We start from the raw sequence: 26,219 nt of genomic DNA, 5'->3' as shown, positions 1-26,219 counted from the left end.
GTGGCTTTTGACCCATGGAGTAGCCACCCTAATGGCTGAGGGCCCCGTGACTGGTATTTTGGGAGAATCTTTGACATTCTGTGTACTTCTCAGGATGGGAGGGGCCTGTTTTCCACACTCAGTTACAAGTGTTCTGGGATTATCTCTAGCACTTGATATTTCAGCGAAGAGAAGCCATCCAGGCAGCTTGGAATGTCTTCTGTTCACCGAGAAATTGCTGTTGCTAATCCATTTCCCCTGTTCTCCAAATTTCTCGGCTGCAAATCAAGATCATTATCTAGAAGAGTAAAAGACTAGAAAATTGGAAAAGGAAAAAAATTGATCTGTGTCCGCATTCTCTCTCAGCTTAAGTACAATGGGACTGAAAGATAATGCTGCGCACCTCAGTTTGAGTGGAAATTTGTCTATTTGCCTTAATTCTTCTGGTTTTGTTTTAGCCTTTGTTCTCTAAGAATATTAGTGAAACTAATACTTGGTGTGGTTTTTTTTACGCATTTGTAAGACAAGAGCTGAAAAATGTGTGAAATTTCTTACCCACAGGGGTTATCTCATTTTCTTTATCACCCAAAGACCAACATTATGACAGCAAATAAAGGAGCCAATTAGAAACCTCACACATTGTTTCCAGCCCGGTCCTCTGTTCTTGATTATAGCTTTTTGCAAGCGAAAATATTGAAATTTCCAAGTTCTGCATTTCATACCAGGAAATGCATTTTCCTGTGCTCACCACCCTACACCAGTGCATGGGGTTTATTATTCAGCATAGTTGGCCAAATAAGTAATGTTCATAGAACAGGGGTGTAGGTCTCCTACATCATTCACGGGCCATATGAAATTACCAACTTAAAAATTACCCTGCTCTATTTGGTCTAACATTTAATTAACTCTCCCCTAATATGATGGCTAAGGAGCTCTGGTATCGTAGTGGTTACGAATCGGGCTGCGAACCTTAAGGTCAGCGGTTCGAAACTACCAGCCGCTCCGCAGGAGAAAGATGAGGCTTTCTACTCCCGTAAGGATTTACACCCTCGGAAACCCTGTATAGGGTCGCTATGGGTCGGAACCGACTCGACGGCACTTAACACACAATATGATGGCTGGAACTACAGTTGCCTTGGCAGGGCCAGACTAAAAGGCACAGTGTTCCTAGTTGCCACACTCCTCTCAGGGATGTTGTATTCAGCCTTTGTAGTGCTGGGACATATGCCTTCTAGGCCTCACTTTGTAGCTTCCTGTGGTCTTTACCTACTCGACAGAGACTACAGCGTGTAGTCACTTGTAAATTGTTGGGGTTTGGTCTTATTTACAGCTTCAGAGAAGCTTTTGGTGGCATTAGCTAGCAAGAATAATACCAATCCTCAGGCTCCTTTTCCTGTTCTGAGTTGATCCGCATATGCATGTATGTACACATATATGTTGTATGTATATGGACTTCTGATGTTGTACTGTGCGGTCAGCACTGGACTGAACACCAGCTGCTCCTTGGAAACCCTATGCAGGGTCATTATGGATCGAAACTGACTCCGTGGCTCTTAACAACAACACTTTGTGTGTGTTTACATACACACAGATGTAATATTTCGTTGTGAATTGAGCGAAGGTTTATAGAGCAGATCATCAGTGTTACATTCAACAAATCATACAGTGCGTTTCATCTCCATGCTTATAATCCCTTCCATGGAACATCAGTGCTGACTCTTCTTCCCTCTGCTTCCTGGTTCCATTCCACCTTCTTTGGCAATCTTTCTGAATTATTTTCCTTACATAAATGCTGCCCTTTTGTTCTTGAATGGTTGACCATTCCATGGTGAGAATACCTTAGTGGTGGTGATGTGCTGTGGAGTTGGTTTTGACTCATAGCGACCCTATACAGGGTTTCCGAGGCTCTAAAACAGAAAGCCTCATCTTTCTCCCACGGAACAGCTGCTGGTTTCGAACTGCTGACCTTGAGGTTGGCAGCCTAACTCATAACCACTACGCTACCAGAGCTCCTTACCTTCGTAGTGTTGTGCAGTCTGTATACAAATCTGCTGAAAGTTGAGGAGCATGTGTTTCTTACATTAAGTGTTATCTGGCTCAACTGGGAGCAACCTTGTCACAACAGAATGAAACATCCCCCCCCCCCCGTCCAGCCCACTCCAGAAATGGTGCCATGTTGGAGCCACTGTGTCTGTTCTCGTCGGGGGTCTTCCTCTTTGTCACTGGCCCTCCACTTTACCTCTGATGAAATCCTTCTCCAGGGACTGGTCCCTCCTGACAACATGTCCAAAGTCTCCTTGTTTCACATTCTTCGCCATTACCATAAGTGGTGATCATGTGCCTATGTTCTGTTACAGAAATATGGATTGATTTGCGGGTGGACCATAATAGCACATGCAGGGTTTTGAATTCTAAAACACACCTGGCTCCAGGTATTAGAGAAAGCGTGGGGGGCCTCTGTTAGTCACAATTCAGCTTTGTCCCTCCGGCACCTTGTCTGGGAGGCCTGTGTTGCTACATGGCAGGGGGATTGTAGGGTGGAACCCCGGGATTGAATGGGTGTGAGCTTGTCACCCTAAAGTTGGGCTGATGAGTGTTCCCTGAGGAAAGATGAGCAGTTGGGCTCCAGAACACTGCTGGGTGAGGAACTGATGCTGTTACTTTAGGGATAATAGCGGTTTCCCATGTGTCTTCAGGTGGGTCCTTAGCTTGAGGGGAGAGAGGATTCTCCATGTAAGCCTTTGGTGCTACTGGATACCCAAACTATGCATTTAACCTTTCTAAAGGAAACCCTGTACAGGGTCGCTATGGGTCGGACCCGACTCAACGGCACTTAACAACAACAACAACAACAAAGCAAACTAAATAATGAAATTTGAAGAAAAAAAAAACTACTGAGTGAATAATCAAGTGGTATCGAAAGTTGACTTGATACCTCGGTGCCCAACACCAGTCTAACCCTAGCTTTCCTTTCTTTCCTGGAAGTGTCGTTTTCACAAATAATTTTGTTCCTAAATTTGGTGTTAAGTCAGCCATGGAGCCAGAGACTTGACTGGTGGTGATTCCTTTGGAATGTCAAGTCTGCCCTCTCTAATTTGTAGGCTGTTCTCAAACCCCAACACAGAAAGCATTCTACCCAACGCTGTACATTGTAAAGAGGGCTCGCTCAGGTTTGGCTCCTGAAGACATCCTGGAACGGTTTCTTTTGCTGCAACTTGGAGCACCTGTGGCTTTATTTGGGAGGAAATGAAGTATCTGAAAGGGTTTTCCTGGCGGGCACCACTGGGTACAGCATTCTAGTCTACCGCTAAAATGTGATGAGACATCTATGGTGTGGCCTCCTGTGGGCATGCTGATGTTGTCATGGTAACTAAAGCTTTGGGTACATGGAGATCCTTGGAGATTGGTGAATTGGAGTCTCTAGGTGTCTGGAGCGGGGACGAGACCGTGTACACAGCCACCGTCTTGGCCATAGCCTAGCCCCTTTCAGATTTAATCATGGAAAGTACTCTTAAGGAGGATTCTGGGTATTCAGTAAGAGAACAATGACAGCAATTGCTTTAATTCAGATAATGCTTATTCATTAGCATATTGCAAAACTTGCCTCTCTTCCCCTATTAACATAATGTTTAAGTTGATTTCCGTAAAAGATTTCAAGACTGTCCTCTTGTTTAACTGATTCTAGGAGAATTTTCCTTTGAAAGACGGCGTTGGAGGCAAGCAATTACTCTTTGTAAAATCCCCTCAGCTACTTGATTGACGGGAAGACTCAAAACTGGAGTCAAAAACATAAGGAGATCTAAAAAATGTACTTGAGATTTTCAATTCTTATAATAAATGGTTGTTTTTAATAAATTAATTAATAAGCAAATATTAATAAGCCCCAACTCGTATGTCTTGTCAGACAAGAGTTACTGTTGTTAAGCACCATTGAGTTGCTTGTGACCCAGAGCGACCCTGTATAGGGTTTCCGAGGAGCAGCTGTTGAGTTGGAACCCCTGGCCTTGTAACTCAAACCAACCTTGCGGTCCAGTGCTTAACCTGCAGCGCCAGGCAAGCCTTATCCTCTTCTCTTGCATATGGGTGGGTTTGTTTTGAGTTTGATGTGTTGTTCCTTCTTAAATCTAATGGCTTTGGGGTTATTTTAATACACATTGAAGAAATCGTTCATTATCAATAGCTTCTAGTATTAGCCCAAAGTCTACAAGTAGCCTTCTCCTCCCGTGTTTTCCCATTTTCTCAAATTCATTCGGTTCCCTGAGTCCATACCCTGCGGCCCAAACTCCTAGGCCTCATTGTGAGAAAGTAAACCTTTCGGTAGCCCTCTCTGGCCTGGGGTTTCAGGACCTGGGTGTTTGTCACAGTATCTTTCTTTTCTGTAGTTGGTTGAGGTTCACCCCCCAATGTCAGCCAGAATAGGTGATGGTCAGTTTGCTGGGCAAGTGTCTGGGGCCTTGCCTGGGCTGAAACCAGAGGAGGGGGGAGTCGTGCGCACCAGATGTTTTCATGCACGTTCCCAGCCCACCCTCACAGTCAGTCACATTAGGACATAAGTAACAGCATCCCTGAGCTACCAAGGATCCTGAGTCTTCTGAACAGATTATTCAGGACCATCCTGCTAGCCAGTTCTGGAACGTCCTCCTTCCCCAATACCGCCCATCTCAGCCATGGTAAACAATGGAGCACAGCCCCCATCCATGTTCACATGTGTACTGTTTAGAGAAACTAAAGGGAAACCCATCCAGTGGATTCCAACGCCCGCAATCCTATAGGACAAAGTACCACTGCTCCGTAGGATTTCTGAGACTGCAAATCTTCACACGAGCCGACAGCCTCAACTTGCTCTTGCATAGAGCAATTGGTGGGTTTGAACTGCCTCCATTGCAGTTTACAATCCCATGCTTAACCAACTGCACCACCAGGCTTCTTGTTTGAGGGAGGGCTAAATGTAATCTCGGCTTCAAAAGACGATAGAAACCACTTGTCACGTGAGTGAGCTGTGATTCGCTGTGACCCCACGTGTGTCCCAATAGACTTCTGCATGGGGGTGGGGTTTCTTGTAGGTTTGGTTGGCTTTGGGTATTGTTTTCACAATATTTTTATTAGATGATTTTTGTTGGAAGTAAATCACCAGGCCTTCCTTCCACGTGCCCATGTCCCTGGGTGAACTTGAACCTCCCACTTTGCCGTTAATAACAGAGTGTTTTACCCATCTACTCTAACTAGGGACACCCAGTAGGTTACAGCAGTGACAAATTCAGTGGCAGAAGTTCAGGCCCTACCCATGGGGCCACCAGGGAGCCTCACCTTGGAATGACCATTTGCTGACATTATCTGCGTAGCCCCAGCCAAGCCCAAGCCCCCCTGCATGTTGAGTAGGACCCATCTCTGTCATCCTTAAGGACTTTTAAGTTTATTAAGTTCTCACTAAGAAGACTCCCTGGGAAGAAAATGTCAAGTTTCATAGATTCTTTTTTCCAAAGATGTAGTTTGGAGGTGGGGAAGGTTGAGCTGTCTGTCACTGTGTTAAGCCCCTACCCCAAGGCCAGAGTGTTTGCTGTCTTAGCGGCTGCAGGAGTCCCCATTTTAACATGGAACATGGGATGTACATTTTGGGGGAGACTGCCAGGACACCCTGAAAAGCCAAGTCACTCAGGATTGACAAAAGGCTTGTTTTTCCAAATGATGGAACACGTGCAATTTGTGTACACTGGTTGCTGATCTTACCTTTGATTGCGTGATCGAAATTCTACTTACCCATTTTTCAGGAGCCATCTAATTATAAAAATTAAAATTCAAAGGAAAGCAAAAGGAATGATTACGCCTCACTTGGGGAATTGGGGGAAGGAGGCAGGAGACCCGGCTTTCCTCAGATGATAATGCCGCTGTTTGTCATCTCCCAGGCCCGTCACAAATATTAACTCATTCATTCGTGCACTCTGTATGAGGCGATTCAGTGTGGAACGGGTTTCCTGGCCAAAGTTGAGGGGTTACTAGACTGAAGATTGGGAATCTGAGCTCAGGACCGAGCAAACAGAAAATGACCATCCAGGAGCAGTTGGGCCACCTCAGTGGACAGTGTCTCTGGTACCAAGCTCTTGCCCCACCCTGTGCCTGCTACTCCCATCTCCAGTCCAGGGATAACCATCTTCTCTAATAGTTGTCTTGTAAGAACGTCTAGCAAAAGCGAAATCAGACTTTGGATTATATTGTGTCTCAAAACAAAACATACTGAATCGTGACCTCTGTAACTTGTGAAGTCACCATGAGTCCATTCTAAGTCAGGGTGACCCGTATGTCTCAGAGTAGAACAGAACTCTGGTGTTTTCAGTGACTGAGACCTAAGCAGGTCACTTAAGTCCTTCTCTGGGTAGATTCAAACCAACCTGCTCTTAGAGGCTGTGAGTTCTGACCTAGAGCGCCCCCGTGTGTAACAGAAGGAAACATTGCCTGGTCTGCGCAGCCTCACTGTTGCTAATGAGGGTCAAGTTCTTCTTCTCTCAATACCTACATAACTAAGCCTGGTGTCCTTCCCCAGGGACTGGAGACCTTTAGGTTAGATGTCAATAGAGCAGACCTTTGCAGGGTGGGTCCTATACCTAATCACTCCTGGATTATCACTCTTTTTTTTTTTTTTTAAGGACTGATACAGACACATACCTTGGATGATACCAAGGAATGCCGGAAGCTAGGAAAGAGGTCCTAGGTGGTGTGGGCACAGCTGAGTCCCTGGTTTGGTTTTGTGGCCTCCAGAGCTGTGAGAAAATCAATTTCTAGTCTTTAAAGCTACCCTTACGTATGGAGTCCTGGTGTGGCGCTGTGGGTTAATGCGCTGGACGACTGCAAAGTCGGTTTGAACTGCAAGGTTGGCAGTTCAAGCTCACCAGCTGCTCCCTGGAAGCCCTATGCAGGGTCGCTGTGGGTCAGATCCAACTCAACAGCACTACAACAACGAAATTATATAGGAATCCTGGTCTGCAAAGTCAATTTCAACTGCAAGGTCGCTGATTTAAGCTCACCAGTTGTTCCTTGGAAACCCTAAACAGGGTCGCTATGAGTCAGAACTGACTCGACAGCATTTAACAACAAATGAAACTATAACACAGGGTTTTAAAAAAGTGTCCACTCCATCTCCATATACTCGGATATGCCAGGTTGTAACTTGTTTTAGGGCAACCTCCATCTGTCTATCCTGAACAGATGCGTGGTAATTTCAGGTTTGAGAGAAATCCCCAGCACTGGAAAGAGTTTGGTATCTCCTGGCATGTGCAGAATTGTTTTCAGTTCCAAATCATAGCAATACTGCAGACCACAGAACAAACTGCCCGTCCTGTGCCATCCCCACTGTTGCTGTGTGTACTCATTGTGCCAGCCCATCTCATTAAGAGTCTTCCTTCTTCCTCAGTGAGACTTGAAACTATGCTTTTCCTAGCATAGTTTCATAAATCTTTGAAGTACTTTTTTGGTGGATTTCTGGGAAATTTGCCATTATCTACCAGGAAGTTGCCTACTTTGTAATGTAGGTATGTTGTACTTGCAGTGACCTTGGATGAAGTTGTTGTTAAGTGTGGTCATCGAGTCGGTTCTGATCCATAGCAACCCTGTATAGGGTTTCTAAAGAGTAGCTGGTGAGCTTGAACTGCCGACCTTACAGTTCAAACGGCTTTGCAGTCTGGCACATTAACCCACAGTGCCATACCAGGACTACTGGATGAGGCAGTGTTGTGCATAATTGGTGTTCTCAGGTAATTCCTCACCCTGGGATGGACATGCTTCACCCTAGACCCTCACTTTGTCTTCAACTTCTCCTTATTTGCTCAATTATAAAGGACAACTTTTTTCGATTTTTGTTTTGTACGGAGCTGGTTTGATTTTTGCTGGTTGAATTTTCACAAAGAAACACATAAACCATAGAATGGGAATGACCTCTTTAAAATCCTAGTTTGAATTCTTGACGCTTTCCTGGTGTGGCACTGTAGGATAAGAACTTGGCTGAAAGGTCAGTTTGAACTGCAAGGTTGGCAGTTCAAACCCTTCAGCCGGCCCTTGGAAACCCTATACAGGGTCGCTGTGAGTCGGAACTGACTTGATGGCACTGCACAGTTTTTAATTTGAAGAATGAAATTCCAACGCAATGGGTCAGAAGCTGGGTTCATGGGATTAAGCTGTTGGTTGCTAACCTAAGCTGGTACTTTGGTGACCAGATGTGGAAATGACTCAGCTCACCATTCCTCTAGCAGGCTTTGGGATCTCCTCCTGCGATGCCTGTGTGCCCTGGCTCACATGGGAGACCCTTCCCTGTTTTATCCCCCTGCCTCCGACACCCTGGACACGTGTCCAGAGACTCAGAGCAGGCTTGCCATTGTCTGTCTAAGCCAGCCTTCTCCTCCAGGCCCAGTGTTGGGGCTACCTTCTGGGCTACCACCATTACCAGACCATCACCCTTGCCCCCATATGCAAGGGGAGGAGGGTCTGTGACTCCTGCGGTCTGGCTGTGGGACCAAGGGGAGAGGGGCAGCCTCTGTTGTGCTTAATGGTGGCTTTGACTCCTGACCCCTGGGGGTCTTGCCAAGTGTCTAGTGTGGCAGGGCTGGGTGGCACTTTACCTTGTGGGTCCCTCAGAGAAAAAACACCATGCTCCTCCGAGCAGGGCTATGTCCACGCACGGAACAAAGGCGCAGCCACATACCCCTGACCTCAGAGTTCAGATTCTTACCATCCATGTTGGTCACCAGTCAGTACTGACCACCCACGCTTATGGTTTCCTAGTCCGAAGTGGTCTTGAGTGAGTTCGCCTGTCTCTCTTGCCACATAGAAGGCAGGAGATGGCTAAAACCGACATGTATCTGCGACTACCACGTGCGCATGACAGAAGTGAGCAGACACCTTGTAGAGGGCAACTGGACAGTCCGGAGCCACGAGTGTCCTCTGTCCCCAGGATTGCCAGAGAGTAAGGATTCTTTTCTCCTTGTTTCAGGGTTCATAGTGGCGTAATGCACGCAGACTCCTGCGAGGTCCCCTAAGTTCTTAGAGGACGGTTTTGCCTTTTGAATCAGAGAGTTGCAAAGTTCGCTAAAGAATGGCCCTTGTGGATAAGCACAAAGTCAAGCGACAGCGATTGGACAGAATTTGTGAAGGTAAGAGCCAGCGTGATTGGCGGTTTTTCGTGGCAGAGACGCAGCCCCAGACCTAACGACCTGCTGTGTATACCGAGGCCTCCCCTCCTCCTGCCACATCTCCAGGTGTCCTTGGTCAGTAGGCCTGACTGGTCAGCACATGGGGCGGGGTTAAGACAAGATTCGGGAAGGGGAGGGACATCTTTTCTTCCCCCTCCTTCCATATACTCTGCATGTGTAGGACACATCAGTACGGATTCTTGTCACTTCCGGAAACCTCCAGACTTTCTGTGTCAAGCTAGTTACAAATATTCCAAGTTCTTCCAGAAGAGCCCGGAACTGCCCCTTGTGATGTGTACACATCCCTGGTATCTTTGCATGGAAACGTCTGGAAGTGTTTTATTCATGAGCAGAAAAATAAATGTAATTAAAATCTATTGGAAACCTGGGGGCAAAACTGAAATATTGATTAAGCACCATCCTCGCCTAATTAGCAAGCCATAAGAAACCCAATGCTGCTGGTTCTGCCTTGGGTTTGGGTTTAGTGCTCCTTGTGGGGGGCGGCGGACCGGGCAGCCTTCTCCTAACCCTACCCAGTGCTCAGACACTGCCTCATGGACCCCACATGACTTTCCCCAGCTATTCCTACAGAACTGCTTGTCCCTTAAGGAAATGGGGTTCCAGCTGCATGCAGTGGGGCACCAAAGACTCTGCTGGAGTATGTGCATGCTTGTCAGAGGTTTTGCTGACCTGTGGATTATAGGAGTGTCCAGGCTAGCTCTACTGTAGTGGAGGAATTTTGACTAGATTTAAGGACCTTTCGAATGTCTTCCAACCTGCCTGAAATGCTGAAAGAAGAATACAGTGAACAACCATATACCTCTGTACTGTATTTACCGATGGGTAACAATTGGCTGCTGTCAGTTTTTACAGATGTAGGTGTATACCTGTGTGTGTGGTGTGTTCATGGTGTGTGGGTGAGTGGATGGGTTCTTTGCAAAGGTATCTGGAAGTTGTCTCTGAAGTTGTTGCATTGCGTATGGTATGAATCTCAAACTAGGACATTCTCTTACTAACCCCACTATTGCACTAACCTCAAACAAATTTAAGGTCACTACATGATTATCCAGGGTCCTAGTGTGGTGCTGTGGGTTAATGCGTTGGACTGCAAGGTTGGTGGTTCAAGCTCACCAGTTGCTCCTCGGAAACCCTATACAAGGTCGTTACGGGTCAGGACCCACTTGACGGCACTTAACAACACAATTATCCATCTTAGGTGTCATTGCCACCCTTTCTCTGTGTGTCCCTTGTATGCTGTTCAAGGTTTCATGCCTCTCGTTTGGGCAGGAACTAAACAAATTGGCCGTTGGTGGCACACGGTTACCCTATATCTTTGGGTAAGACAAAGCTCCTTACCGCTTGGTTGCAGGATGCCCCACATTTCTGGTTTCATCTGAGTGTATGGGCATTCCTTCTATTGCTGATAGGCTTCGTGAGAGGGCTGAGTCCTGCTTCCCAGGAGCCCTAGTGGGCCAGCTGTCCAGAGGTCCACTCTCTGGGACTCTTCAGGGCTGATCCCACCCATCCCCCCATCCAGTTGCTCCTAGGTCTCCATATCAAATGAGAATGGATTTGATGAGCTGGTCTTTACTTCCTCCTCTAATCTGCCGCATACCCAACTTCATGCTCATGGACGAGAGTTTGTTTGTTAGGGCAAAACTGTTGGCGATGCTCTTACCTGTCAAGTCGGGTTCCACCACTTACACTCACTATAGGGACACTTCACTGAGCTGGTATCCACAAGGTCAGCAGCTGTCATTGGTAAATGCCATCAAGTCAGGTTAGATTCATAGTGACCCTGTGTAGGGTTTCTGAGGACTCGAGGGCACTTGACAATAGCTGCAACAACATGTGTCTTGAAGCCAGTATTTCATCACAGAAACTTCAGTGTCTCCATTACTGATGTGTACAAGGCTTCCCCAAACTGGTGCCATTTTATTTTGTAATTTCTCAATAGACAAGCCTAAATTAAGCTGCAACTTGTTCTCTCTGATCTTGAGTATTGATTGGTTTTGGGGGCACAGGGAGGGGAGGTCGTGGTTGCTGTGAGTACAGTGGTTGTCGATTTGGGCCTGAGCCAGATTCTGTCTTCAGCGTGACCCTTGCTTCTGGTCCACTCCTGCCTTTTCCCAGTGAAGTATCACATCTTGAGGCTTTATTGTCTCTGTTCTCACTTGTCCTCCAGATTGTTCGGCTTGGACATCCACAGTCCATCAGCCCCTCGCCCTGCTCCCAGGCCTGCCTGGTTCCCCACTGTGTTGGCTATTGGGGTGAAACTCAGACAGCTAGCCTTGGAGGAGCTTCCTCTTGTTTGGAACTCTGGGAAGGAACACTTCTTGATGTCCATCCCAAAACCTTTGGGTGGGGACTCCCATGCTGGACCCACATGTCCCTTCTGAAGAGTCAGAGTTCCACTTGGCATCCCTCTCTGGCTGATACCCAACCCTGGGGTGTTGTTTTGGAAGAACGTTTACAGTACAGTGTCTGAAACAGATTGTGGAGTCTTCTCTTTGGTGTATAATTTAGGTCTTGCCTTCTCTCCATTGTCTCACTGGCTGATGGCACTGAAGTGTATTGCATTTGTGAATTGCTCTAGAATCAGAGTTTTGATCTCTTAGGGGCATCATGCCAGACCTAGTTCGATTGGCCCAAAGTCTTTGGCCATAGACTGAAATCATTCAGCTTTGTCAAAGTAAGCCTCATCCAGCCAGCACTTAAACAACATTAAACCTTTCTCTGCTACGTGCTCATGAGGACAGAGAATAAAAAAGGGGGACAGAGATGGGTTTGGATGAGTGTGGGCACAAGAGGAATACAGAAGGGACTTGTGACCAGCTGTGTGTGAGAAACAAATCCTTGTCAATTTCAGGTGCCTCCTTTTGCGCCCGCTTGATCACAGAGGAAAGAATGTTGTACTTTGATGAAAAGTGTTCTGCTTTTCTGAATCAGAGATCCCCATTGGAACGATCCCCCCAAGAAAGTTCATCACAGTCTCAGCATAGCAGATCAGTACAGGCCGCCTCCGTGGGGACCCAGGTTGACAGAAGTGTTGGCCGTGGAGGAGCCCACGCTCCCGTCTGGTCTGGGCAAGCTTGTTTCCCCTGATGTTCTGCTGTCTAGTGTCCATTGGAGCCCAGAGAGGGAAAACTGCCCTTTTCTGTGCCCAAAATGAACAACCGACTCTGCAGAGTCAGGTCCAAGATTGCCGGGAAGTTGTACTGTGGGGTTTGTGTGGTTTTTTGTTCTATTTTTCATCGCTATAGAATAACTGTTATTGTCTTTAAAGCTCTTTGAGTACTTTGTAAAATAAATGTTGATGCCGGCTGTCTATAGGTGGTCCTAAAACCAGTAAATAATCTCTAAAATACCCAAAATGCCTATTTTAAAGACGGAATTTATAATGTTGTTATACATTATAATTATGTTGCGATTGGGCAATTATGTACATTTCCAGTAATCATGTGATTAGCTATAATTACATTAGCTATGTAAATATATAATAGTCAACTAGACAGGACTTAAAATGCCATGGGATAAATTAATGTACTACAACTGTGTTGTTGGTTGCTGTCGAATTGATTCCAGCTCATGGGATCATGAAGTGTTGTGCAGAATAGAATTGCTCCGTAGGGTTTTCAAGGTTGTGACCACTCCTGACTACCGAGGTGCTTTCTGGCTGGGTTCAAACCACTAGCCTTTCATCTGGTAGTGGACAGTGAACTGTGCGTGCCACACAGACTCCCACAAAGGACCAGTAGAGTTTACTCTTTCTACACAGAAATGAAGAGTGTGGCGCTGTGGGCTAATGGGCTCTGGACTGCAAAGTCGTTTGAACTGCAAGGTCCGCAGTTCAAGCTCACCAGCTGCTCCTCGGAAACCCTATACAGAGTCACTGTATAGGGAAGGAGGATCAGGGCACCCTTTCCTTCCTTTTCAAACGGGCTCATCTGATGGATCGTGGTTGTGCCATTAATTCCCTGGAGCATCTTTAATGATCTGTCTGTTTTGATTCTGTTTCCTTGTCGCTTTGCTGTGAAGTTAAAGAGGACAGGTCAGAACCCACTCGACAGCCCTGAACAATAACAGACAGAAATGAAGTTATGTACAAGGGGTCAGATTCTGAATATTGCTTCATCTGGTCATGGGTTTAAGATAAATTCGGAGAACGATCCCTCTCCTGGCATCTAGGGTTCATGTAATTACCCACATGCTGTCAGCCCCCCGTCCCCCCATGAGAACCAGGTTAAATGTTTGGTTTGGTTTTAAATGTTCATTTTGTAAAATGCAGAATTAAGCTTTTCTTTACATTTTTAAGATTTGCTGATGAAATCTTTGCTGAGGCTTACATCTTAACCATGTGACTAAACGCTAGGTGTTAGGCAGCTTGGTCTCTGTGTCGAGGTTGGGTGGTTGGTGTACTGGGAGTCCGTAGTAAGTAGGTCTTGAGTGGTTCATCAGGTCTTCTGATTTGTTGGGTGGCTGCTCCTTCCAGCTCTTCCCCCCCCCACACACACACACTGAACTTTGCTCTCATGCAATGGTTGGTGGCACCTGGCCTGGGTCAATGATTGACATCATAATGCTGAGTTTTGAAGTGGAGCCACCTGCCTTCCCAGAATGCTTTTTTCCTTGGTCTGTTTCCTCTCAGACACTGTGCCTTGGAGGGAAACATTTCTGTTAGCAGACTTAATCAAAATCCCTAAGAGTCAGAGTTACAATGCACATAGGCAAACTAAGTTCCCATGGTTAGACTGGAACCAAGAGATGCACAATCGTTCTACACACAAAATGGGAGCGTGTCTGAACACAGCCCGGTGTAATCGATGAGTATTTGTGGGAGACTCTGAGGCCAGAACCTCCGGATACACAACCACTATCAGTTTTACACAGTGGCTGAGACCCCTGTTTCACCAAACCCTTCTTCCCCAATGACCTTGTCATTGATGGACTCTTGCTGGTTGAGCTCAAGCACTTGTTTGCTTTCTTGTCTCTGGAGGGGTCTCCTCACATATGTTCTCCAGATCCATCTTAGAGATGGTGGTTGTTATGTGCCGTGGAGTTGGTTCCGACCCATAGTGACGCTGTACAGGGTTTCCAAGGCTATAAATCTTTATGGGAGCAGAACATCTCATCTTTCTTCTGTGGAACCTCTGGTAGTTTCAAACTGCTGGCCTTGAGGTTGGCAGCCTGACTCATAACCACTACGCTACCAGAGCTCCTGGTAGTGTGCATCAAAACTTCGTTTCTCTTATGGTTGAGTAATATTCCCTTTTGTACAGGTGTTTGTACCACTGTTGAGGGACATGTGGATAACCTTCCCCCTTGGCTGTTGTGACCAGTCGTGCAGTATATATGGTTGTGTAGGCTTTTGTGCATTCCCGCCTTTGCTGCTTTGAGCGTGTGCTAGATGATTGATTTTACTGTCAGTAGATGGCAGAATTCTTTGGACTCGGAATGAAGTGATGGGGGATGGATTGGAAAGACTTCATGGAAGAGAGTTCTTTGAGCTGAGAGCCCTGATGGACAGGGTCAATTGGGGCATTGCAAGCAAAGGTGTGGGGAATGGAGTTCTAGAATGTTCCTGAGCCCCTTCAGATGAAGAGACCTAAAGAGATAAAGTAAAATGCACTTGGGAAGTGATAGTGTAGAGACACTTCAATTTGGGGAAAAGAACTCTTTCGGAAGGTCTTTGAGGGTGCTGAATTCTCTTACACAATTGATCTGTTTCGTTCCCAGACCAGATTTCTGAGGTACATCTTCTTCCCCCAGAGTTAGAAGTGAAAGGCCTGAGACTCAGCTGCCCACAACCTGCCTCAGTTCCAAGATGGTGCTGGGGTTCATCTTAACACACTTCCTACTTCACAGCGTATTAAAATGCACCGTGAAAGAACCATGGTGTTTTACCCCCAACCTATTCTCAAAATCAGGTTCTCAGTAAACATTTTATAGTGTCATTGGGAAATCATGAGCATAGTGTTAGCCGTTTTTCCCCCCTAAAAAATGCCTAAATTTCAACTTGAAGTTGGCTGGGACTGGTTGGTTGCAAGATGTCAAACGGTGCCCACTCCAACGCTCTGTTCCTTCAAGGCCATGTGCTAACCCAAGAGCACCCACCACAGTATTGGCCCTTTGAAAATGGAGAAGGCTGGCTGAATGCTTCTGCTAATGGAGAAGAAGGCAACCTCTTGCAGACTTCTGTCTGCAGGTTCACTTTGCAGCCTTAGGGTTTCCCCTCTTGAGTGAGGTTAGCTGAATGTGGTTGGTGTGGAATGTGGGGAGAGGCAGAAGGTAAGACATTTTCTTACAGGGCAGAATGCTGTGTGGAAACAAATTCTAGAACACTTATCTTTACAGAAGCAAACACAAAAGCAACACAGTCTGCACCCGTGTAACAGAGATAGAAGTTGGTTATGTCATGGGCCTGTCTTTGGCCTTGTCGCTTCTGGAAAGCAGTAACCTGCTAACCTCAGTGGTGTCCCTGAGCAAGATGCTGGCAACCTCAGCGTCTTCTGCGGGCAGGCGGCGGCCTTGGAGCCTCACAGAACAATCTCCTGGAGAACCTTCTGAGCATTACCTTCACGGATGATCACATGAAGAGGGAGGTCCAGGGCTGGGGTGGAGGTCGTTAAAACTCTGCTTCAAAGGTGAACGGGCTGCCTCCCAAGATCCTGGAAACAGAGCTGGCAGCCCTTCTCCTTTTACCTTGAGTATAAAGGAGTCCAGCCTTTACACTCAGGGGTCCTACCAAGGGTCCACCAAAATACATCTGATCATAGGATCAGACCCCTAGAGGGCATGCCAAGCCATTTCCCAAGTTGTTGGGATAAGTGCATGGCATGATTTGTTAGCTGTTTGCCCAGAGACTGCTCTATGGTCAGGACACTCATCCCCATCCTGACATCTCACGGACCCATCAAGTTCTCCTGAGTCCAGGTGGCTTTGGGAAGAGTGTCACTGCCTTGCCGTTTTCTGGGTCCCTGTGGGAGTAGCTCTCACATGGGCTATTTCGTCTGCAATTTTGCCTCCCCGCTTAATTTTCAGTCTTAAAAAATATGTATATGTTTGCCAAAAACTTCCATTTTTCCCTAATCTCTTTGACGCCCCTTTGTATACACTCAAATGTTTATGCCATCTTTGTATTCATGTGTGCAGTTTTCTCTAGTGAGAGCGTCTGTGTGGGATTGAAAAGTTGGAGTGAGACCTCTGATGCTTTGAGAAACCAGTACCATCTCTAGTTTGTCAATACGAGGGGGTGAGGGGTTTAGAAACACAGGCCTTCTTAAAACTGCTGTGCGTTTGGTTTAAAAAAAGGGTGGGGTTGGTTGCTGGGAGGTGGGGAACCTGTCAGAATGTTTGGAAAATTGTGAGTCCGGTTACACAGTGACTGGTGTTTTTCCTACCCCAGGAAAACATCTGTCACAATATTTGGTGGAATGAAGAACAGAGGCTGTAGGATTCTGGGTAGTTTCCAAGCAGAATGTGGTGGGAGGGAACCCAGACCTCCTCCTTTCTCTCTGTGTCTCTCTCTGCCCCGCTCTCCTCTTTCCTTCTCCTCTTCTCTCTCAGGCCCACATGACTGTCCACTCCTGCCCTGGCATTATACTCTCTCACAAACCTGTCCAGTGAGCTTCAGTGGTTACTGGTGGGCTGTCGGGTCAGCATGTTTCTATATCGGTCCCATTTCACATATGAGAGTTTGAGCTGAAACTGGATACTTTGTGAACGGGTGAGTCACCAAGATTCACCCACTCAGACAAGATTCAGGATGGTTCCCGCTCATTCTGAAGCAGTCTGTCTGCTGTGTGTACTTGCAGTATTAATACCACATGATTTCAAACGGGGAGAAGAGAGGGAAGGCTTTAAGCTGCAGTCTTGAGCAGAGCTGGCCGCCCAGCAGATGCAGCCTGGGACCTGGACTTCAGCAAGCGTATGCCATACCCATTTTGAGATGTTTCAGGACCGTCAGCTATTCAAGTGATCCAGTTGATAAATGGTATAACTGATAACCTTGTAGGGTTCTGCCGCGCCACTGTGGGTTCATACACTGGACTGCAAAGCCATCTGAACCGTAAGGTCGGTGGTTCAAGCTCACCATCTGCTCCTCGGAAACCCTATACAGGGTCACCATGGGTTGGGACCGGCTCAGCAGCAGTAGCATAGGCATATTGTGGGTTCAGATTCAAACCAGTACCAAACAGGCCAATAGCGCCATAAAACAAGATATGCTGAGTTCTGCAAAGTCATCAGTGCTGGCGTTGGGCACCACCAGAGGTTGTAGCTGAACAGATGTTCCAAACACTGGGATATGATCATTGCAGCTGCATCAGGCAGTCCCATCCAACGGTGGTGGTGGTTATGTGCCGTGGAGTCTATTCCAACTCATAGTGACCCTGTACAGGGTTTCCGAGGCTACAGATCTTTACGGGAGCAGAAAGCCTCATCTTTCTCCCTTGAAACAGCTGGTAGTTTCGAACTGCTGACCCTGAGGTTAGCAGTCCAATAAGGGTGTAAATGTGTAAGTTCCCTTCTTCTTACTTCACAGCCTACAGGGACATTTCCCCATAACTTAGTCCTGATGTGACTCTGTAGGATAATGCACTGGACCACAACAAAGTCTGTTGGAGCCACAAGGTCAGCAGTTCAAACCCACTAGATGATTCTTGGGAACCCTAGACAGAGTCACTCTTGAGTCACAACCTACTCGATGGCCCTTAACAACAGCAGGGACCTTATCGCATTTGGGTCAGAGGTGGGGACAGTGTTGGGTAATGGGTTTGGGGTTCCTGGGCAGTGAGTGATTAGGTCAAGCAGTTCGTATAAAGTGCTTGCCCCAGCGTTTAATTTAATATTGGAGTACATTCGCCAGCTGCTCCTGGGAAACCGTATACAGGGTCACTAGGAGTCCAAACTGACTCAATGGCACTGAACAACAAGTGCTCTGTCCGGTAAGCACTGAACTGTGAGCCTCTAGTTTGGTGTTCACCAGCCACTGCGGAAGACAGGGCTTTCTGCTCCCGTAAAGGTTTACAGCCTCAGAAGAACCCTATATGGGATTGATTCAATCATAGTTGACAACAACAATTATTTAATACGTAGTGGGTTGGACACCAAGAGAGCACAGGGCGGGCAGTATTCTCATGCCTCTACTTCCTACAAATCGAATAGATTGGACCACTCTCTTTCCTCACAGTACATCTTCACTATTTACTTTTTTTTTTTTTGGCACAGTAACTGATATTTTCTACTCAATTCTAGATGAATCATAAACTAAGAAATGTGAAAGAGGAAATACTCTTAGATTTAATGGCTGCAAATATGCCCGTGATTTCATAAGTATGTCTTCGTAGCGTCCTGCTTTATCAGGTGTCTTGTCAGCTCTCCATCATGGGACCCTGTGTCCATCTGTAGTGTTGTTCGCTAGAATATTCTACGTGCTTCAGGGATTCTTGGAATGCTCCCATTTGGGGTATATCTCTTTATCTAAGTAACTGTTCTTGGCATTACTGAACCTAAAGTTCATGGTGTTTTGTCAAATGATAACCCCTATGGAAATAGAAGGTCCCCCTACAAGTTTTAAGCCAGGCTGCTTCGTCTTTAAAGGCACCTCTAATTCAGCCTGGTGATGTTGGGATTTAGTCAGGGTCCTTTTTCTGCCCAGGCCATACACAGGGTTATTGGGCCTTTCCTGCTGTTCACAGGATGATGTTGGTAAGGCTGTGTTTGAACTTTGGTAACATGTTGGTTTGGACTGAGATCCACAAAGTTATCTCTGAGACAGATTCTCCATCCACTGAGCATCACTCTTGGGACACCCCTTGTTCCAGAAGCCTGGGAGAAGCTGCCTTCTCACCCGCCTGCCTGTTCCCATTTCATTTCTTCTTTGCTGTGTGCAGTGGATTAACATTTCATCAGGGGGGATTAGGTTGAAACCACCATCCAGGCTATTTGGCTTTGCCTGCTGTCACTGTGAGCATTCTGAATGAGGCAGGGGAGTGGGGAGGGGGCTTATTTAAAAAGTGCTTGGGAAGGTGGGGGGTGGGGGTAGGGATAAAGCTGGAGCGTCCATGTGAAAATACTTCCTGTTGTCAAGTCGGGAGGCCTGGATGGAGAAGGCAGGTGGTTTCATCAGCTGGCCAAGGTGTCTGTCACATGGAACAAAAGCTTAGAGATTCTATTTCACTTCTAATCCTCACGCTGAGAATCGCCGAGGTCCGCGTGAGCTGGCCCGATGGGAAGAAAGAGTCGCTTGGCTTGCGTGCAGTTTCTTCCCTTCCTGGGACCCCATCACAGAGGAAAGACCCTCCTGGCCACCACAGTGGGAACACTGCAAAGTTACTGTGAGTGTGTGCTTTGTCGTCTCAGGTTTCGGAAGATTAATAATTTAGGGCGTCCTTTGAAATCAGAAACCTGCAGCCGGTTGTTCTACTGCCCCTGGAGGGCTCGGATGCAGCGGGTCTGTTGGGGATGGTTATAACTGAAGATTGTTAGAGCAGGATGCTGTCTGGCATTCATCATTTCTCCAATGCCGGTTCCCAGCAGACCTCTGAATATTGGGCGGTCTCAGAGCTGGGACGCTGCTGGCTGGTACGAAGACCTCTGGGAAGGTGCCTCGGAGTCCAGGCCACTAGAGAGGAGAGCCTCCGTGACCTCAGGCGTCGGGGGAGCGTGGTATGAGCAGCCGGGCCTTGGGGTACAGGACACCATCGTGCCGGCCCGCGAGCCATACCTCTACCAGGAGGCATTTTACAACACGCTGGCCACCCCAAAAAGTTCTGTCCCTGACTTCACCTTCCACGGAAACAGGCAGTCGGCAATGTCTGCCCAGACTTCCCTGCCACCACGGGACTACTTCAGGGACCCTGGAGTGAGCCGACCATTGCTTGGTTATGGGTTGCTGGGCAGCAGAATGGCATGGGATCAAATGCCAAGCCGGTTCCCAGGCCTGCTGGACACGGGTCACCTTTATCGGGATCCGGGAGGGAAGACGATTCCTCCGGGGCAGTGGGCACCAAGCAGGAACCCATCTCCTGTGCGTTTCGGAGCTGAGCTACCCACCAGCAGGTATGGGGCAGAGGCAGGTGCCTATCCCACCAGCCAGGTCTACAGCAATATCAGCGAGAGGTCTGGGGATTCTGCCTCCTCCAGGCAGCCGGCTCCCACGTGCTTGGTGGTAGAACCCAGTCCAGCCACTGCCTCCAACGGTGGCCCCGGAACAGCCCCAGGCACCCTGACTCACAGCTACAGGCCCTCCCGGGAGAGCGTCCACCCTAAGGAGACATATGAGGATTATGAAGCAGCGGGACCCGGCAGCAAAAGGAGCGTGCCGCTTGAGTTCCTGGCCCTGCTGCGGGCCGAAGGGGTGGCCGAGGGCACGCTGGCCACTCTGCTGCAGCAAGGCTTCGACTGCCCGGCTGTGCTGGCCTCCATGGAGGACACGGACATCAAGGCCCTGGCGCCCAACCTGGGACAGGCGCGGGTCCTGAGCCACCTGGCCAGCAGCTGTCGAACTGACACCCAGCTGTGGAGGCAGGAGCGGGCAGGACCCCCTCCCAGGGTGCGTTCCAGCAGCTTCAGCCACTGCAGCGAGCTGCCCCGTGGTGAGGGGAACCAGCATCCCCAACCGCTGGGGCCCCTGCAGGCGGTACCCCCCCGTGGAGCAGACCTGGCCCGCCGCCCCTCGAGCGCACCTTCCCAACACCTCCTGGAGACAGCAGTCACCTACTCTGCTGCTGGGGTGGGCGCTCAGGTGCCTCATCACCCCTCCAACTCCGGGTACAGTTCTCCCACCCCTTGTGCCCTGACGGCTCGGCTGGGTCCTGTGTACCCACCCCACTCTGCCAGCCCCCTTCACCCAGGCCCCAGGACCGCCTACTCAACAGCCTACACCGTGCCCATGGAACTGCTGAAGAGGGCACGCAGTGTGGTCGCGCCCCCCATGCCCAGTCCCCAGCTCCTGAGGAAGCCTGGTGTCTCCATGGAGCCTCCGGTCAGCCAGAGTCTGCACACGCCTCATGCACCCTACCAGAAGGTGGCCCGGCGGACAGGCGCACCCATCATTGTGTCCACCATGATGACGCCAGAACCAAGTAACAAAGCCCGCCTTTCTGGTGGCAGGGCCGGGAGGGCATGGGGCATTGTCAGGGCTTTGCTCCAGAGAAGCTGAATCTTGGGTTTGTGTGAATCTTCATTGAAGCCTGTGAGGCTCAGACACACAACGTGTAACATGCAGCTCTCACATGATACATGTCCCACACACGTTATATGCACAGCATGTTACACGTTCAAATAGATCACACGCACTCTGCTTACATCAAAAATACACATTTTATGCTCAACACAAGACAATACATGCCAAAAACAACACAGTATGCACACACCACCAGAAGGCAGATGGGCACAGGTGGCTTGTAGGTGAGCAGATACCTGTAGGTTCTCTTGGGGTAAAAGGGTTTTGATACCAGCCTGGGCTCCTGCTGCCTTCTCTATGCTGCATTCAGAACTGAAGCTAGAGCTCTGGGTTTCCTACCGCACTGCGCTTCTGAGGGAAACTTGGAAGTCGATCAGAACAGACTTCAACCTTCCACACCGTCGGGGAAGAGTCGGGGTGTGTTTTCTGTTGTTCACATTCTTTGGAAAAGCCAGGGCCCGCTTAACAAATGCCACTGGTAGATTTTGCGTGTGGCTGTCGTTGGGGGTGCGTCGTGCATGCTCCTTTACTCGCTATCAAAATGTGATTAACCACCATCAAACGAAAACCCTGTGTGTGTTTCCCTACTTGGGTGTTAAACAAAGCAAGATGTTGAAATCCCTTCTGACTCCGTGTTTCAAAACAGATTTTTGTCTTTCATTGGAAAATACTGTTGGGAGTTCTGCTTGGTTATAAGGAAGAACATATATTTCCAAGCAGATGAAAGATTCGAGGTAGTTTTCTTCATAGCATTAGCCAAATGCAGTTCTTTGTTTGTTTCCTTGGACATGGAAACTCCTAGGGAGACAGCCTAGGAACAACATTTAGATTCCCACCCTACTTCCACCCCCATAAAATCTTTACTAAAGATTTTAAATGTAACTGTTTTTTGAAACAAGCTCTTCTCCCTCACCTCCCCAAATCATTGAGAAAGCAAAATCCTTTGTGGCTTTTGTTTTTTAAATAACCCACGTTGTGTGGTAGGATACAAATCATAGTGTTTTTGTTTTTGTTTAAATAGGATCTGCCATTTTGTGTGCTCCTGAAACAGCTCCAGGTGGGGTTGTTAGGGTGCCAGTCTTGAGAACCAGGCATTAAGTTTAGCTGAGATAAAGTGGGGAGCAATTGACTTCACAGATGGACCTAAATATTTGTTGATCGTGTCTCTTGCTGAACTTGACCTCCACACATTTTTCTTAATTCCAAAGAGGATTTTTTCTGGCATCTCTCTAAATTCCAGGTTTGTTTTCCATACGGATTTTTGAAAAAATCTGATCATACAATTGATTTGATTATTTTTTAATCAATTTGCGACAGGAAAAACCTCTGATTAATTTTTCTGCGGGCCTGTGACTTTTTCTCCCTCACAAGTCAAACATTCTTTCTTTGCAAGCAACTCATTTGCATGGCGATGACATTTGTTGCTCCAGTAATTTCATCTGATAATGACCGGGCTTGCAAAGCGGATCTGAAAACATATTCCTTAATTATATGTTGCTAGGCAACCAGAGGGTTTGGTCATAATCACAGAAAGATAATCTCCCTGTTGAAGTCGGAACCAGTTTGTTAGAGGAAGACCTGTGAAACTGCCTTGTTTTGCTTTCTCTCTTTTTTGTTTATTTTTGGGGGACTGCCTTCTAACAGAAACATCCACTGTTATTTGGGTGTGCGGTGAGGGATATTATTGAGTAGTTAGGAGTGTGATTGTTAACAGTGCTTTGCAGATGAAAGGATATGGGGGTTTCTTTCCTGCGTGGCAGCGAGTCATTGCCAAGGACGTCTGTGGAGTCGGATGTCTGCCAGCAAATACATTTCTTCATCCCTAATCTTCCATCCTTGGGCCTTATTGTACAGTCAGCGTGTTATCCTAGCATTCAGCCCTCACAAGCCGGGTAGGGAGAGTGGGGGCTGTGCTGGGCGTCCCTGGTAGACTGCAAATTGGGAAGGGGTAGGTTCCACAGAACCAACTGCCGATCTCCATCTGTTGGAATCTAGATGGTATCTCTATATTGCAACCATCAAATTACTCCCCATTCTCTGTACACGCTGAAGGGCTGACTGGATCTGAGTGCTCCCCCCCCAAGAAGGTAATGTTCACATTTAATGAAAGCCCCCTCCTGGAACTGAAACCCCCAACTTCATAGTGGGCATCCAGCCAGGTGGTGGCGCTTTCTAAGTTTGGCACCCTGGTCGTTCGTTTGCAGCAGGAGCAGAGCTGCTTGATCTAGGTTGTGGTTTTCAATTTGTTGAGGTTTGATGGCTCCTGGGAACTATGTCCCCCTTCTTGTGGGAGAGGTGATGTGATGGTAGCGGGTTATGTGGCGTTGTGTCCCGTCCCCCCCGCCCCCCATCCCCCCTCTGTTTCAATTCTAAGTGCTTGGTGGCTCTTTATCCACAAGCTGTGTGCTCGGTCTTGGCTGGCTTATAGATCACATCCGGATTGGATTCTTGGCTGCTTGTCCAGTCTGTTGACCAGGAATGAATAGGCAGGTTTTACAAGACCCCAAATAGGAGCTAGGGGCTCTGGGGTACCCATGCGGGAGCGCCAGCCCCCATGACACATCACACCATCACCCATTGTTCTCAGGGCTCATTCACTCTTGTAACAGGCAGGCGGGAGCATCGTGTGTGTTTGTCTTCCCACCTATGGCAAAGAGGGCCGGTTACCGTCTGTCTGTCGGCATCTCTTGGTAGCTGAGCATCACGTATCACGTTCATGGCCAAGGACAGCCCCACTTTGTGCCCCCTGGGAGATGTGCACTGGGGACTGTTGATAGAGCAAAGCACAGCTTAGACAGTGGACAGGACACCTGGAGAGGGCCTTTCGTAAAACGAGGTGTTTGAGAGGGGACCGAGGTGGCCCCATGGTTAAAATGCTGGCTGCTAACGAACACCTCAGCAGTTCAAACCCCCCAGTTGTTCCCTGGATGAACAAGAAGAACCTAGGAAACCCTGTGAGCTGTCCCACTGAGCCCTGTTAGGGTCACTGAATTGAAATCAATTGAGAAGTGGGGAGGAGGGTTATCAGGAAATTTCTATAAACTCATAGCATGAAACCCCCCTTCTGACAGCAGTGATCCTCCAAAGCCCCACCAATGGGGTCTGAGCTCAACAGCCCTCCCTCCACCATCCCCTCACCCCCCATGACTTCTGCGGTTGTGTGGTCTCATCATGTCCCTGCGCTGCAGGGCTGCTGAGGATTGAGAAGTCCCCCAAAGTTCCCTGTCCCCATGGTATGGGATATGGAGAAGAGTGCTGTTGGGCTCCCTGCTGTTAGTTTAATGGGACTGATCCCTGTTTTTCCCTGAGGAGTGTTCTTGGACTTGAGCCAACTCTGCCCAAATGCCAGCCTCCAGCCCCCTCATGCCTCCTGAGAGGGGCTGAAGTTGTGCTGACCAACCACTGTGGTAATGTTTCTTTTTCCTGTTCTCAACAGTAGGGCCTCGCTGTAGGGAGGAGCCACAGGAATAACTTTGGTTTCTAAATAATAGTTTCCCTAGATCAGCAAAAGACACCAGGGTTTCATGCTTTGCTGGTCTCCAGAGAGCAGTGGGGGGTTTGCAATACTTGACACAAGTCCTTGTGTTAACTCCTCTTAGGGTACACGCATCAGGGCCTCAAAACCAAACTGGCTTATACTGAGTCGATTTAGACTCAGCAACCCTTGTGTAATTTTTCCAAGGCTGTGAATCTTTACCAGCGCATTCTTCTTCCAAGGAGCAAATGGTGGGTTTGAACTTGTCAATCTTGTAATTAGCAGCCCAGTGCTTATCCTACGGCTCCACCAGACTCCTTCAGGGCAGCAAGAGAAGAAACACATTCTAGGTTGTTTCATTCAGCACTCCGGGCCCTTTTCCATGTTGCTTTAATTTTAACTTGACTTCCTTAATTATTCCACACTGGGCGCAGTAGAGTCCACTCAGCCGCTGGACTAGAGCTATACTGTCCCCTTCTCAGTAGCATCCTTTGAAGTACTGACGTTCTAAATGTTCATGATGTCCAGCTTACCTCTTTCTTCTTTTGGTCACCCTTGCTTTTGGCGTCTCATCTAAGAAAACCACTGTCAAAATCTAAGGTCTTCAAGCTGTATCCTTGTGCTTTTTTTCTGAAGTGTGTTATGGGTTTTGCTCTTACGTTTCGAGTTGAGTACATTTTTGTATATGGTTTGAAGTAGGGATCCAACCTCTTTTTGCATGTAACTTTCCCATTGTAGGGAGTCCTGAGGTGTAGGGCGCTGCAGGTTAATGCGTCAGACTGCAACATTGTTTAAACTGCATTCCCTTACCACTTCCGTTTTCCTTCAGGGAGCTGAGCTGAACCAAACTAGCTGGGCCAGATTACACACCCCATTTCTTATTCGGGCAACTAACTTTCTAAATCAGAGAGAGGTGCTTTTTGTGTTTTTGTTTGTTTGTTTGTTTTAGTGAAAAGGCCAATATATACTCACAGATGAGTTTTCAGATGTTCAGAGCCAATTTCTTGTCGCCCCAACATCACACAAGACAGAAATTATAAGGCTAGCTCACAGCATTTTTGCTGGTACACGGGAGTTTTTTAAAGTTTGTGAAAGAAAAAGAATACTTAGAACTTAACAACTGATGAGCCCATACTAGAGCTGAGGACATCAATGTAATTAAATATGTTGTTACTGGATTTGTTTGGCCCCTCTCTGAGGCGGACTTATACAAAGAACTTTGTAGAAGTTTGTCATATGAAGAAGGAAAAGAAAAACTACACTCTCTCTTCATCTGGGTCCTGAAGGAATGAAGCTGTCAGGAAAAGTTACTGTAGTTGAATATAAGCCAGCAGTGGTGTGTAGCCACAGGTAGAACCACCTTTGTCACCTTTCAAAGACAGCACATAAAATGACACCTGTA

The 26,219-nt window shown here is 47.7% G+C and overlaps 1 protein-coding gene across 1 annotated transcript in view; it reads left to right on the top strand.

Moving 5' to 3' along the window:
- CTBP2 (C-terminal binding protein 2) overlaps positions 1-26,219 on the top strand; it is a 156,287-nt gene that overhangs the window by 111,571 nt on the left and 18,497 nt on the right. The window contains exon 3 of the mRNA XM_006867429.1: positions 8,957-9,116. Within this exon, the coding sequence (XP_006867491.1) occupies positions 9,059-9,116 (58 nt within the window). The 5' untranslated portion in view covers positions 8,957-9,058. The remainder of the gene's footprint in view (positions 1-8,956; positions 9,117-26,219) is intronic.

This window comes from Chrysochloris asiatica, unplaced genomic scaffold, assembly GCF_000296735.1.
Source record: "Chrysochloris asiatica unplaced genomic scaffold, ChrAsi1.0 scaffold00105, whole genome shotgun sequence".
Classification (NCBI taxonomy): Eukaryota; Metazoa; Chordata; class Mammalia; order Afrosoricida; family Chrysochloridae; genus Chrysochloris; species Chrysochloris asiatica.
Note: the sequence above shows the minus strand (reverse complement) of the source record. Positions and strands in the feature narration are given on the sequence as shown.